The following is a 14,882-nucleotide window of genomic DNA, read 5'->3' on the forward strand; positions in this document are numbered from 1 at the left end:
CGTAAGATGGTAATTTTTGAAGATTTTGATTAGCGGAGCCTGGTAAATGTTACAGTGGTGATAGTGAGGATCCTTCTGGTACTCCGCAGTCGTTCACTCGTGGAGCTGATTTGAAGGGCTTTATCCAGACAGTCTCTGTTCTGTTTGCTAGGAATGATTTTATCTAGAGTTAGTGCTAAGTCCGTTATACCTATTTCCTCTAATCTTTTGATGAGGATGTCATGGCTTTCTGTGGCGATTGGTGCGGAGAGGTCAAGTAGAATCAGGGTGGAGGACAGGAGTGCCATTTCTGTTCCTCTCGCGGGTCTGAAGCCGACTTGTGCTTGGTCGAGCAACTCGTGTTTTTCTACGTGTTCTTGAGTTAGTTTGTATACGTAGGTTTCTAGCCGTTTTGCCGGGTAGGGGATGGTTGAAGTAGGTCTGTAGTTGGAGAGGTCTCCCACATCATCACTTGTGTTCTTAAGGACTGGTTTAATATACACTGATTTGAATGCTCGTGGTACAGTCCCTGTTGCGAGCGACAAGCTCAGCGGTTTTCTATAGTATGCTATTGGCGTTCTTTGTGTGATGATTGATTTGTTTCTGGGGGGCAGGGGTCCATGGGGTGCCTGCTTTCTTGCTATCTTTTACCAGTTTGACAAATGTCTCTACTGATATTTGTGGGAAGTTTTGGAGTTTATGCTCTGGCTCCTCCTTGGATTGGTTGGTTGAGCGTTGGGATTGGTCAGTCTGTTTGGTATGATTTGTAGGATGTTGTTGATTTTATTTTTGAAATGGTCTGCCAGGTCGTTGCATAGTTTCTGTGAAGGTATCAGAATGTTGTCGCAACTTGGTGGGTTCCTCATTTTGTTTATGATGATGAACATTTCTTTTGGTGTGTTGGTGGCTTTGGTGATTCTGTCGTCATACTGCCTTTTCTTTGCCTTTTGAATGTCCTTCTTGTATGGTCAGATTTGCCTATGGAACTGATTTTTCTTACCTTGGTCATATTCTTTCCTCCATTTTAGTTCCAGCTTCTTGTTCTTTCTCATTGTGCTTAGTAGTGGGGTGAACCGTTTTGCCATTGCTCTCTTTCTTGATGGGGTGAATGTTTTTTCCGGGGAGATGCTGTTGATTGTCTCAGTGATCCATTTATGTAGTAGCTCTGTTTTTCCATCTAGGTCGGCATTGTTCAGTTTGGTTGCCGAAGGTTTTGTGAGTTCAAGTTCTATTAGGTTGCTTGCTTTGATGGCTTTCCAGTTTCTTTTTGTGGTGGTTTGGAGTTTGAGGGGCCGGTTGGTTGCTTTAGTTGGTAGCATGATAACAAATGGGATAAGATTTTTGTTGGCAAAAATTGCATAAAGTCTGTGTCCTGCTGTGTGTTAGTGTGTGTGTTGCTTCTTTGACCAGTTTCATGGTTGCTAGTTGCCTGATTAGTGACCTTTTGTGAGTTGTCGTGTTCTTCTTAAAACCATGTGTTGAAGTCCTCCAGGATTGTAAGATGTTCATGTTGGATGGCGGTGTTGGTGACGGCTTCCATGAAGTTGTCGACAAAGGTTGCCATTGTATGTCGGTGGTCTGTAAACCATTATAAATGTAATAATTGTTTTTGGGTTTGCCGTTAGGTGCATGACCATGGATTCTCAGTTCTTGATGTTTAGAGGTTGTCTGTTTTTTATTTTCAGGTGTTCTTTAAATGCTATTGCATGGCCTCCTCCTTTTTTGTTTAACTGTAGACATTTGAAGTTGAGGGGGAGGCAGCTGTGGAGTGTGGTTTTGTAGTTGTCATCCAGCCATACTTCTGTGACAAATAGGATGTTGATACCGCCGTCTCACAGTAGGTCGAAGATCTCTGTTTGTGGTTTAACATCGTTCTTGCATTGATTAGGTTGCACTGGATTTTTATGGTTTGATTTGGTTTGTGTTTTATTATCAGTGTTGTCTTTGATTGATGTTTTGGTTTTCTTCCGTGTTGCTCTCCGGTAGTGGTGGTGGTGGTGTATAATTGGGCAGTGTATATGGTTATTGCATCATGCGTATATAAGTTTCAATTGATTGAAATGGGCTAATGTTGCCACGTCTACATATGGGTGGATTAATTGGATCAGAACTATGAAAATTCTCTATATTTGTGAAATGTACTATGTTTGACTATGGATATCTGTTGACTTGATTATTTAAGAAACGTTTTGTCTTATACTATAACATGATGTGTTTGATAAAGCCCTGAGGCAGGCCTAGAAAATGGCCAAAACCCATGTTGGCTGTTGATAATTATATTTATATACAATAAAGAATATATTGCTTTGTGAAACAATCAGTGTCAGATTGGTTATGAATCTTTTAGTCATTTATTGACTCTGGTACGTGGATGCAATGCTAACTAATGAGAAAGTGTTTGTTAAGTATTATGCCTCTCTTTTGATGAATGCTTTCTGTTTTGTCCTCTTCCCTCTACATCCAGTGAGCACATTGTGCGGTGCTAACACCTTAGTGTAAGGGTTGTATTTGTATGTGGCTGTGTACATGGGTTGGGGCGGGGACACACGGTTTGAGCCCCCACGAGCTGAACAAACAAACCCAATTAAACTATTGTCACAGAGCATAAATCTGCATTGTAATCGGACGAGAAGAGACATTTTCGGGACTCTGAATCCATGTCCAAATATCTACCCTGTCGCGTCAAAGGATCGCTAGATTTTACTACCAGCTAAGCTGGGAGCAGGGGAGGGATACCTCCTCCCTGTTAAAATCAGTGCTTTTATACTAACCGGGCTTGTCCTTTTTAGAACCCATTATACACCCCTCCCCCGCCTCCACTGCTACCACTTGTATATCCTAATCTTCCTATCCTATTCTGAAAATATTTGGGAATTTCAGTTTCACTTCCCACCTTTTGAACCATTGAATCTTATAAGGCGCCCCGAAATGCTCTGGAATGGGCCGGCCCGGTTACCAGTCATTTGTTCGAAAACCAAATGATCGAATGACCATTTGATCAAAGTAAAATGATTGAAAAAAAGGTCTAATTTTTTTTTTTTTTAATTTTATGGGGGGGTTCCCCCCAACCCCCCTTTTTCATTATTACAACTATTTTTTAACCAACCAAAACTAAAACAAATATATAAATAAATAAAAAAATTCGACCTTTTTTTCCAACCATTTTACTTCGATCAAATGGTCATTCGATCTTTTATTTTCAACCATTTGACCGGACACCCACCAGCACTGAACATAAATTCCATTAAATAATGTACATTGGCATTACTGCTGGTTTATTAGTAGTGTTGGGTTGTGCAGGCGGTTTAACACCTAATTGTCCCAGAGCAGTAGTCATGTTGTCACACCTGGTGATTGGATCAAGACCTAGTACCTTGTTAACAGATTTGGGGTTTGTGCTTAACCTTGAAAAGTCTCACCTCCACCCAGCTCAGGAGAGTACATCAGTGCATTGTTTGATAGCCATCACAAAGTAGTCCAGTTGCTAGGGAACTCGTCCAGGGAGGTCCTGCCAAACTGCAGGATCCAGTATCACCAGCAAGGAATTTGCTCAGGGAGCAGGGGCTCATGACGGCCGCCGTGTCTATGACCTTATGTGCATTGCTATATCTGATGCCTCTCTTATCTCAAACATTGTAATCTGGCCTTCAGGATTCTTGAGTGTCTATTGCCACCGACTCTTGGGATGAAGAGGGCTCTCAAATGGTTGTTGGATCTATGGAATAGTCTTAAAGCTTTTTTTGCTGTCTCTGCTGGACCAGTAGGTCTCGCAACGGATGCTTTTTCTAGGGAGTGCAGAGACTTCCTGGGTAACGGCACCGATCCAAGATGGTGGAGCTCCTCTCAATCTCCTCCAAGCCTCAACTTGAAGGAGTTGGAAGCAATAAAAAAGGGCCTACTAGAGTCACAATCTCGGGTTGGGGTGCTACCAGTGGTAGTTAAGATAGACAACGCCACAACAGTGGTCTATAACAAATAGTCTGGGGTGCACCCACTCCTGGTTACTGGGCAAAGTAGCTTGCAGGCTGGGGAAGTTGTAGGAAGAGCGTCTCATCTACAGACATCCTATCAAAGGGTCAGATAATATGGTGGACGGATACTTTGAGCAGGAGATTTCCTTCTTCTCAGTATCTAGTCTGGCCCTGGAAGTATTTTGAAGATCACTTGTGTGTTCAGTCACCTGTTCATGAACCTCTTTGCCGCCACAAAAAATGCCCTACTCCTTCGTTCTTCTCCAGGTATTCACAACTTGGGGGGCAGATGCATTAGGCAAACCCATATCCTCAGGGAATGCTGTATTGCTTGCCCTCCACACACCCTCCCGATTCCGCCTACTTCCAGGGTGCTGCACAAAAACGGGAGATAACACTGCAGAATAATTCTGATTGCCCCCTTATCGCCCAGGTGGTAGTGCAGATGACGAGAAATAACTTTTGCTGGGCGATATGGTTCTTGAAAAGGAGGAACTATCCAGAAAGGGGTTTTCAGGCAGGTTTTAGTCACCGGGTGGGAAGGCAGGCGGACATGAACCCAAAAATCAAAAGTACTGGCGGTTTCGGGGCATTTTCGGCTTGGTGTGGAAGAAGGTGGGGTTCAACCGTTGCATTGTTGGGCACCAAATATAGTTCAGTTTGTACAAGATGCGTTTGATCTCAGTCTGGTCGCTTTTCCTATTGGAGCCCAGTGGGCTGCTTTTAAGGCAATAAAGTAGCCAGGGGTTGGCCAGGAACAGGGGGTCTCACTGATGGTGAGGTTTATGATGGGCTTCGCAGTGAAGTCAGCCCTCTGTCTCCCCAGAGACCGGTCGCTGGTTGCCACATGGGACCTGCCATTGATCCTCCAGTCTTTGTAAGGTCCCCTGTATGAGCCAATGGAGAAAGAAGCAAATTTCTCAACCTGCAAAGGGTGTTTCTGGGGGCCATTGTTTACATCAGGACAATTGGTGAGCTTGATGCTCTATTATCTGTGGCTCGATGTTTCGGGTACCGAGGCCTGCTACTACCTCCCTGTTGATCGATCCGCGTCAGTATTAAGAGTACCGAAGGCAGTCCTTGGTTTAATGGAGCGATATCCCTGCCTCAGTGGTGTGTCACAAGGAAGGAAGGAAGACATTAATAGAGAAACTGGTGAGAAGATGAGTCATCTTCAGAAGTCTAAGTTCTGTGATGAGGAAGATTAGGACAAGGGGCAATGACAATTACCGGCCAGTAATTAAAACAGTCTGAGCGTGCTGGCGCTTGTTCTGATTCTTCTCCTAGGGCTCAATAGAAGTTTGCAACTGCACCACAGAGAGTGAGGTTGGAAAGGCATGATGAATTCAGATTCTTTCCTAGAGGAGCATAACATCTAATATTTTGGTCCTCTAATGCGATTGGCACCCCAAAGAGTTGATGATGGGCTAGAATGCTGCTTGGAAAGGGTGTTCATGGCAGCTACAACCTACTATTATGGCCAAGAAATCAACAGACCACTCGAAACTAGTAGTAGTCCGAGTATAGTAGTTTTATTCTTGTTGTTGTGATTATGGTGGTCCACTGGGCTTTCCCCTGCTTTAAGGACCATAGCACCAAGTCTGTCTCCATCGTTCAGGGTCTGGTTAGTCCCTACTCTTAAATCAGTCACTGGAATTTTATGGTGCTCCTAAATGCTTCTTCCTTCGTCTGCGTTTCTGGCTATCACAGGGGTATTAAGTGGAAGAAGTAGTTTTTAGTATAATCGAGGAAAAAAAAAGTTTGATTTTAGAAAGACCGCACCGAGTGCTCTTTCTAAATGGAACGATCATGCCGCACACAGGTGCGCGCAGGGGCTGACAACCGCGGGCACGAGCGGATAAGGGCATTGAATGAGGTGTGTGTGTGTGTGTGTGTGTGTATATATATATATATATATATATATATATATATATATATTGGGCGTATCCGTGGGTGGGGGCGGTGTTGACCCTCTCCCTGATTAACAGGAAACGCAATTGTCGAAGGCGCTGGTGGGTACGGGATCAACTTGTGAGGGGTTGGGGAGGAGGGAATATGTGATATTTCGAAATTTTAAAGGCCACACAATAACGGCAAAAAGTTTTGGTCTTTTTTTGTGTTCGGCCTTTAAAATGTCGAAATATCACACAGAACCATCACAGGGTTGTCAGGATGTCTCGTTGGTTCTCCTGCCAGTACTTGCCACCCTTGAACCATTATGCCATCTGAAGGGAGGTTTAGCCATCCACTGTTTTCAGCAATAGTTCAACCCGCAAGGTACGGTTTATGCAGCCCTTCTACTGTTAGGGGTTTTCTAGCATTTACTCCCACTACTGTCTTTTATATAACTTGTCTCTGGCCTTTTAATGTCCACCTGCTCCACTAGCTCTGGAGCACCCTTCTGGTCAAGTTCTTCTACTGCCGACTACCACCATCATCCTTCCTTGGAGTCCTTTCCCTCTTCTTCTCCGCCCCCCCCTTTCCCCTTCTTTGCCAACACCCCTTCTTACCTCTTCCCCTTAAGACTCATGCTTCCACTCCTCGTTTCGATCTCTTAATATTCCTCCTCTTTCAGCCCACCCTCTCTGTGTCCCACTCTGTCTCTCTCTGGTCGTCTCCCCTTCTCTCTCGTTGTCTGTCTTCTGATATATACACGTAAGTAACAAAAAATCTAATTGCAAACTAAAAGCCAGTCATAAAAGATTGCTCGGCAGGCTTGGTTCTCCACATGCACACAGTGTTTCTCACTCCTCATAAGTCAATTGATACTTGCTAGTGGCTATTATATCATTTCTCCTACTTTGCTATCAACCGCTTAACTCCTGGTCTGACTAGGCTCCTTTTTTATATGCCTCCCCTTTCCATGATTATAGGAGTTTGAGTGAGTGCACCTCAACCTGCTGATGACATAGACCGTGGGATTAGTCCAGGATCATCGTTCTTACCTCCTCCCCATCTGCTGTTAATGAAGATTCGTTTTCACTTGAGTGACCCATGAGCAAAGGCTCAAAAAGGAATGTTGCCATCTTGCTGTTGGTTAGTCCCATCTCTGACTGCTGCTCCATCTCTGTATGTGCAACCCTTTGACCCGTGGTTTGTACAGCAAGCACCCCCTTTTGGAGCGGGTTATCGATCTGGGTGCTCTGTGAACCTAGCCACATGTTCTCATGTTGCTTGGCTTCTAAGAGTCACATTATGAGGCTTGCAGATTTCTGAGAGTGTCTGCGCGAGCAGGCGTTCTCATCTTGGCTACTTCTCCGCTTATGGGCATGCTTCAACCTATGCTTGCTTACCAAGGTGAACATTCTTGGTGGCTCTGTATGGTGCAGCCCCCAAGGCTAGGGATTGGCTGGGAGCCCTGAGAGATTGCTGTTTACATCCTCTGGGGCCATTATTGGAGTCCGAGTGGTTTACCCATCTCCTGGGACTCCAGAGACTGCCTCCTCCTTTAGCTTCCTCAGTTACTTAATCTCACTACCTACTCATAAGTATTTTTGGGCCACGTATATTTTCCCCATATAGAATGATGGTGTTTATCAGGGTTGAGGGAGAGGTCTTGGTTCCCAGTACAGTGCCTTTTATTGCATCAATGGTAACATAGCTTATAGCATCAGTCGGGACACTTCTTTGTGGTGTTCTTTTACAGAATGCTCTGAATAGGATCGGCTTAGCTCGTATGACAGTGCAGGAACGACCGACATGACTGGCAATTGTTGCCCTATTTTTTTGTTGTTGTACCTGGCCACTTAAACACATTGTTTCTTTGCAAAGCTGGTAGTTTAAGTTACGACAAGCTTAAAGTGCGCAAAGTGCACAATTCCCATAATATTGCTTGCTAAAGTCCACTCCCAGGTACAATCTGGTTGTCATGAATTGATTAGTCAAAATGGGCCTTCGTTATTTTTTGTTAGCCCAGCGGAACTAGCTCTGAATCCTCTGTCAATGCTGTGTTTTTGCACTTGTACTATCACATGAAACCTTGTCGGTGTCATGTTTGGGACCCCGTACATTTTCCTCTGCTTAGCATTGCCTGCTCAGACATCCCTGCATTGACCAAGTGAGCATAACCTTGTGCGTGTTAATATCAATCCCGAATTTGCTCAGTTTGTCCAGATTTTATACACCATTAGAACTGTTGTTGAAACTGCATTTAAAGTGGCAACTGCCATCACATATATTTATTTTAAAACAAATTGGCACTGACACCTTTTGAAACCCGCATTAAACTTGTTAAAAAAAAAAAAAATTAAAAACGAAAGCAAGAAATAGACCACCCCTTGTCTCCCGGGGTACTGCCATCTTTCTCATCGATTTCCGAGTACCACTTTTTACAGTGTATCATTAACGGGCTCAATCACCGCAGGAATCGTTCTATAACAATAAGCGGCCGTAACTGCTGTTAGAACTTATCAATAAGTGACTTGAACGTAGAAGGAATCTTTCAACTTTGAGGTGCAATGATATTTGTGAAACTGACTAATGCACAAGTAGGACTAGGACTTGTATTATACTGTTTTGCAGAGCTATATTGACACTCGTTCCACCCATGTGTTATCCTTCCTTTATTTCCTTTATTTTCTCTTTCCTTTTTTCATGATTATGTATCCATCTTTATATAAAAAAAGAAAATTGAACGTCATTTTATCTTGCCTTTGTTAATGGCCATTCTTTCCGCCTAACATTATTTCACTTCCTGATACTTTGAAACCAGGCTCAAGGCACCACGTGAGACATTGGGGAAAGATGCCCCAAAAAAACGAGTAACAGTTTTAAGTGTAATGAAGATTGATGCAAAGAAAAAAAGCATCCATATTGCTTAAGATGCAACCCAATATTATAAAATTAAGAAACACGAGATGCTTTGTTACTGTGGGCAGACTAATGTAAAAAAAAAAAAATAGCTGCTTGCATGTAAAAGCAAGTGCTTTTCTTCTTGGACAGTCTTTGTGTAAATATGTCTCATTTCTTAAAACGACTAAACAAGAAGTGTGTGTTATATAGTGGGTTTGAAAAAACCTTCACCTGAAATGTGCAAGTAAAGTCAATTTGAGCCAAGTCAAAACATTCCACAACGCAACCTAGTAGACATAGCTGGAAGTTTACCTCGAGTTCTGAGCCAAAACAGCAAGGCATTGTGGGTATGCAAATTCTTTTCTCCAGGAAATTCTTTTTGTCTAAGCGGGCAGTGCTACTTTATACATAGCTTAATCAACCTAAGACAGACATTTGCAAGGCTGCCAGGACAACCACGTACCTGGTTTCACTCTTATTTGGGATAATCAATGCAGTAAGTCCTGACAGCCTTGTGGTTGGAGCATTTTGTGTTCCTGAGGTTACTATACACATGACACATTGGAGTAAGAGACCCATTTAGGCAGATGGTAACAGCATATTCATTTTATACTCTACATTGCTGTTCTCTCCTGATGGTATTACTATTTTTCATTAGTTTGCATTTTCTGTAATGCCAAGCTTATGCCATGAATGAATCCATATGGGATTCTTTTTTTCAGATGTTATTAACCCTTACACTTATTGTGTTATTTAAGTCTGTTAGTTTTCTTCCACTTAATTGGCGATATTTAAAGCATTGTTTCATCTATTTGTCAATCTACAAATGAGCATTCATCTTTAGCCCCTCTGGTTCTCATGCTTATTTAACTAGGCCTGTGGGACAGTTTGAACATTCTCTGTTCACCAGATGTTCCCCTCCTTCGAGCTGCCTTAGCTGCCTTTCACTATTGCATTGCCCTTTATAGTAATACCCTGAAACTGTTGTATCGTATTACTCGCCAGCACTAAGCTGTTCATTATATTTGTAAGTATTTGTCCTAAACCCAACATGATGAAATAACAAAATGGTGTGCTCACGTGATGATTGTGTGATTGGCCTTTTAAATTCATTTTTAAACCCAGCTCGTGGTTGAACTTTCGCACTTGCAAACTATAGTTCCATTACTTTTCCCCACTAGGGGCAAATTTGAATTATTTCAATATGGCCATTATATTGCGCTCGCTATACTATAGCGATCTGTCCATCTAGTATCAACACTGCACGTGACCTTTTTTCGATCACGTGATCGGTATGTTACGCATATATTAACTAATTGGGCGTTTTTTTAATGTTTACAATCAGCCTGAGGAAGTAACACATGGCATTCATTACTCAGTTCTATACGGGTATTATTTTACTAGTTCACGGCATGACAGAATGAACTTTTATCATGAATTACCTGTTATGGTAAAATAAATCTTTCATATTTTGCACTTTTTCAAACCGATTGCCAGGGTCGTCTTTTCACTCCCAGCAACTGGATGATTGTCACTACACACAGTGGCCCCATTTCCAGTTGGACCTTTTTTTATTTATTATAGTTTGTTTGTTTTTAAGTGGTTCCTTTCGCTATTTCATGCTGTCACTTTCTGATTTGTACCAATGGTCATTTTACTTTGTTATTCTTTTTGTCTTCAGTTTTCTGTCTTTCTTTGCACTCCACTGCTCCCCCTTGTTTAGTGTGAACCGGTCAGTAAACTGACCCTGTGATAAGGGGATGTGAGACCTATATGGGTTAAGACAGCCAGCCTTACACTGGAGGGGAAATGTGGCAGTTGGAAGGGACCCAATCCCTATCCATTCCTTATAGCGCCAGCATGCTTGTGCAGAGCACTACAATCACCCCATACCTGTCTCGCATGAAGCTGGGCAGTTTTCGTCAGGGAACCTGTCCCACAAAGGGTTGTTAATGTAAACCTGTGTAACAGTATGTATACCATGAAGGTTTTGTTACTAACTATGACCTTCATTTACTTTATACCACCATTGGGTTATCTCTTTTTGCTCCCAACGGACAGTGATTTGTTGTAAAGTAATAAAGCCAAGACAGCAGTGTAGAAATGCTAACAAAATGTGTTCGCTAGAAACTAAAACCTTGCTAGACCTTCTGAAAACAGTGAGCTTGTAGTATAACTGGTTCAGTTTTTGTTGGTAAAATGTAATGTTTGAAAATGCAAAAGTAAGTACACACTTTTTTTCTGAGGGGGGGGGGGTTTAAAGTGTGCGTACCGGATTATTCAATTAGAAAAAGTGTTACTAATAGCATTCACCAACAGAAAGCTTTAGAAATATTTGAGTCACGTTAAAGTCCCACTATTTCACCTTTCCTCTCTGCTCATTTTTTAAATATATTGTAAAACAAGTTTGCTAACTGATTTAACTAACTAATGTTGTTTAAATAACTAACCACAATGTCTGTATAACGGGAATTATTTATGTTTTGGTGCTATTTTCCTATTGTTTGAAGATGGGGCGAGTCAAGTGTTCTTAAGTAGGCCACGAACATGAGAAACAAGTTAGTGGCATGTGGCAGGGAAATTGATCAAAATAATCTGGCAATTTCTCAAATTAAAATAGCAGTAATTTCTGATTCTGTAACTCTAAACAGGGGGTACAAGTTAAGTTGCAACTACTAGCCAGCCATAAACGAGCATTGGCAATGCCAGCGTTTTAAACTTTTTGGTAGACATGGGGAAACCTCACGCCTATCCCTTTGTTACTTAATTCTGGCATCAACCCCTGCCAGGCATCCCCTTAACTAGAGATGCAGCGATCACCATGTCACTCCGGTTACTGGGTGATGATCGCTGCACCTCTTTAGTTAAAGGGATTGCCTGGAGAGGCTTGATGTCAGAATTGTAACAAAAGGATAGGCACAAGATGGCCCTACCTAAGTCGCATGCCTCCCTGTTAGGCCTCAGTCCCTTTAGGACAAGCCCCTTATCCAAGTCCTCTCGATTTCGCATCCCACTTAAAGAACTGACAGCTACACGCAGAGGATATTGATTAATGCATTTCCTCACATCAATGTTGTTTCCACAAATTATTTTGTAACCTCTATAGTTTTCCAGTTGGTTTAAAAAAAAAAAACTTTATTAAGAGCACTAAGGTATCTCATGAGTGAGTTTTTGATTGCTCATTTACTGAGGCTGTGTTTAATTGAGGTTTTCGGTTCCTTTTTGTAGGTGAATTGGAGTAAAGTCAAACGCGGAAAAAATACCCAGTTTTGTATCCCTCCAGAAAATTATTTGAACTCTTGCATTGAAAATACAGTCATCACAGAAAGTCTGTTTAGCCCCTGGATAATTCTCATAACATGCCTAGCAGGATGGGATCCAAAATGGAAACGCAGAAAAACTTCATCAGAATCAAAGCCCACTACCATCGGTAAGTGCTGACCTTTCCGTTTATGAGCTTTGTATTCCACAGCTTCATGTGTTTTGTTTTTGGAACATGTTAATATGTTGTGGTAAATTGCATTTGCTTAATAATAATGAAGTTAGGTTTTCTAAAGAGTCCAGCATTTCCTTTTCGTATGTCAAACTGCTGCTCTGGTATCTGCAAAACCTCCTTCTATGCAGTGTTCTGCCCTACTTCCTCTCCTGGTCTTGCTCGGAAAGTGTACATAGCCCAACAAGAGGTTTGGGCAGGCACAGAGTTGGGTACTGCAGCAAAATCTCATGGGCAGTATTGCTGCTCCACCCATGCAATTTCCTAAGCCACTGTGGAGTGGGCACAGTTTGTGCTGCCCTCTTGCCCTTTCTTGCTGACCTTAGCCGCAAGGACAGGATAGCAGGCCGTGCAAGGGCAGTATATACATCATGCTCCAGTGGCCTTGTGCTTCCCTACCCTCAAAACCACTCCTCCCAGGACGCCTTTTCTGATGGATTCATGCGGTGGGAGATGCACTGTGCAAACACTCCTCCTGCGGCGGTGTCTGTTTTGCCATGCAACCAGCCACCCCGGTACGGGGGCTGGAGGATGTATGACAATGTTTGTTTTGATTGAATCTAAATGTTTTCTGTGCTACAATGTATACAGCAAGTGGATCCTACATTTTAGCTGTTAGGTAGGAAGAAGTGATGTCTCTAAATAATAAACAGTATTGTTTTTATGGGGCAGGGATTATTAGGATGGTTGGTAATGACTTTCAGAAGGGTTGAACGTCGGACGGACCCACAGAGACACTCTCTAAGATAAGCTACCCATCTTGGAGCAGACACCCTTAACAAGGAGGGCCCCGGACCGCAATATCTTTCACCTGGCATCCATGTCACCTAACTTGTGTCGGCCTTGATAAAGACTACGGTCGAAACGCGCGTCGGCTCTTTGTTTCACCCTTATGGCTATTATTGGCAGAATGTGTCACGTGTTATTGAGTACATTAAAAAAACATGTACAGAAACAACCTCTGGCTGATGTGTCTACATTCTCCACTCACGTATAACTGGTGCCAAAGTAAACCGCACAGAAAGTGGACAACCACGAATTGCCAGCGCCAACTACCAACAATGCTAGTCACCCCCCCCTCCCCTCCACAACTGGTTGGTAATGACCTCCATAAATCTACAGGTTACAATATCTAACAATATAATCTGTCACTATTATCTACTCAACACGTTTTTATCTCTGTAATTAAGCTTTATATTGATCTGAAGGCTGTGCAGAATATTGACCTTTATGTTCATCTTTCTCAGCATCCAACTCTTTTGCCCATCAAAATGTAATTTCCTGCCCAGACCACACAATGAGAAGAGCGAGGAAGGGGGGGGAGGGCTTCTCATGCAGACCAGACGTTATGAAACTTGCTTTGCTTCAGAAAGGAAAAGTTAGTCTGTGTGTTATTTGTTGATCTGCGCACCGCCTTTGATTTAGTCCCACGGACCAAACTGTGGGAAGTGCCAAGGAGTCTTGGGATTCCGCACCCTCTTCTAGCAGCAACACCTCTGCTGAACAATGATAATGAGACGGTTGTGAGGTGGGGCTTAATGGGGTAAACCACAGCACTCTTCAAAGTGCAGGAAGGTGTGAGACGGGGTGTGTGCTTGCGCCAACCCTGTTTCTTCTGTATATTAATGGACACAATTCTTGCATCCCGTACTGATGCCCCCCTCGCTTGCAGGGGAAAGAATTCCTTTACTGTTATTCTTCGACAATGCAATCCTTATTTCCCCGACACATTATCTGGGCTAAATGAACAGCTTGAGCTCCTACAAGAATCCTGCTCTGATCGGGGCCTAATGATCAATATGGAAAAAACAAAAGCAATGGTTATCGCCAAGAAGAGGACAAAAATATCCTGCAGGCTCACCGTTGCGAGCGCCATTATTGAACATGTTGCCTTGTATGACTACATCAGAGTGAGATTCTCGAGTGCAGGAACATGGGACCAACAACTAGCAATGGTAGGAGCATCCCTCTCCAGGTATTGTGGCACAATCACCAAGCGTGCCTATGAATATGGGGACAGCGCTATGGGACCTACACTATAGAGGCATTCACACGCTAAGCCTGGCAGGCTGCCCATTACGGGGCACAGATGTGGGGCCATGTAAAAAGTGGGAAACTGTACGAGATAGAAAATTATTTCCTTTAAAAGAATCTTGGCCTCCCCAATGTAACCTCTACGGCGATGATCCCTGGGGAAACTGGTCTACCCTATATAGCAAACATTATTGCGTTTAGAACAGTACTGGATCAGGTTATGGTCCAGGCCGGAATGCTATAAATTCCAAGTAGTTCTTGATCAAGTGGGCTGGTTATCTCTCCCTTGGTGTAAACACGTGAAAAAGATCCCCTATGAAACAGGTCACCAGCAAGTATGGGAAATTACAGAATATATTATCAGTAGCCAAAAAGAGATGGTCAAAGGAGACTACAGTTCCAAATGTCACTGTGATACATTGGCTGACCGCTCTAAATCAGCTTCATAAGGCTCATACTGGGAAAACAAGTGTTATACGCTTCAAGCCTTATCTTGATTTTATTGAACCCGGATTTCTCGTGTATTTTCTACATGAAACAAGTGGGATTAAAAAAGTTGGATCCTAATGCACCAAATAGGTTTATGAACATGATTGAAAACGATGAACATCTTG

General features: G+C 42.8%; 1 protein-coding gene across 1 annotated transcript in view; it reads left to right on the forward strand.

Annotated features, from left to right (window-relative positions):
• Positions 1-14,882, forward strand: part of PRKCZ (protein kinase C zeta) — a 1,951,357-nt gene that overhangs the window by 51,880 nt on the left and 1,884,595 nt on the right. The window contains exon 2 of the mRNA XM_069610174.1: positions 11,970-12,171. Coding sequence (XP_069466275.1) covers positions 12,101-12,171 — 71 coding nt within the window. The 5' untranslated portion in view covers positions 11,970-12,100. The remainder of the gene's footprint in view (positions 1-11,969; positions 12,172-14,882) is intronic.

This window comes from Ambystoma mexicanum, chromosome 8 (genome assembly GCF_040938575.1).
Source record: "Ambystoma mexicanum isolate Mex_15411 chromosome 8, UKY_AmexF1_1, whole genome shotgun sequence".
Lineage (NCBI taxonomy): Eukaryota > Metazoa > Chordata > Amphibia > Caudata > Ambystomatidae > Ambystoma > Ambystoma mexicanum.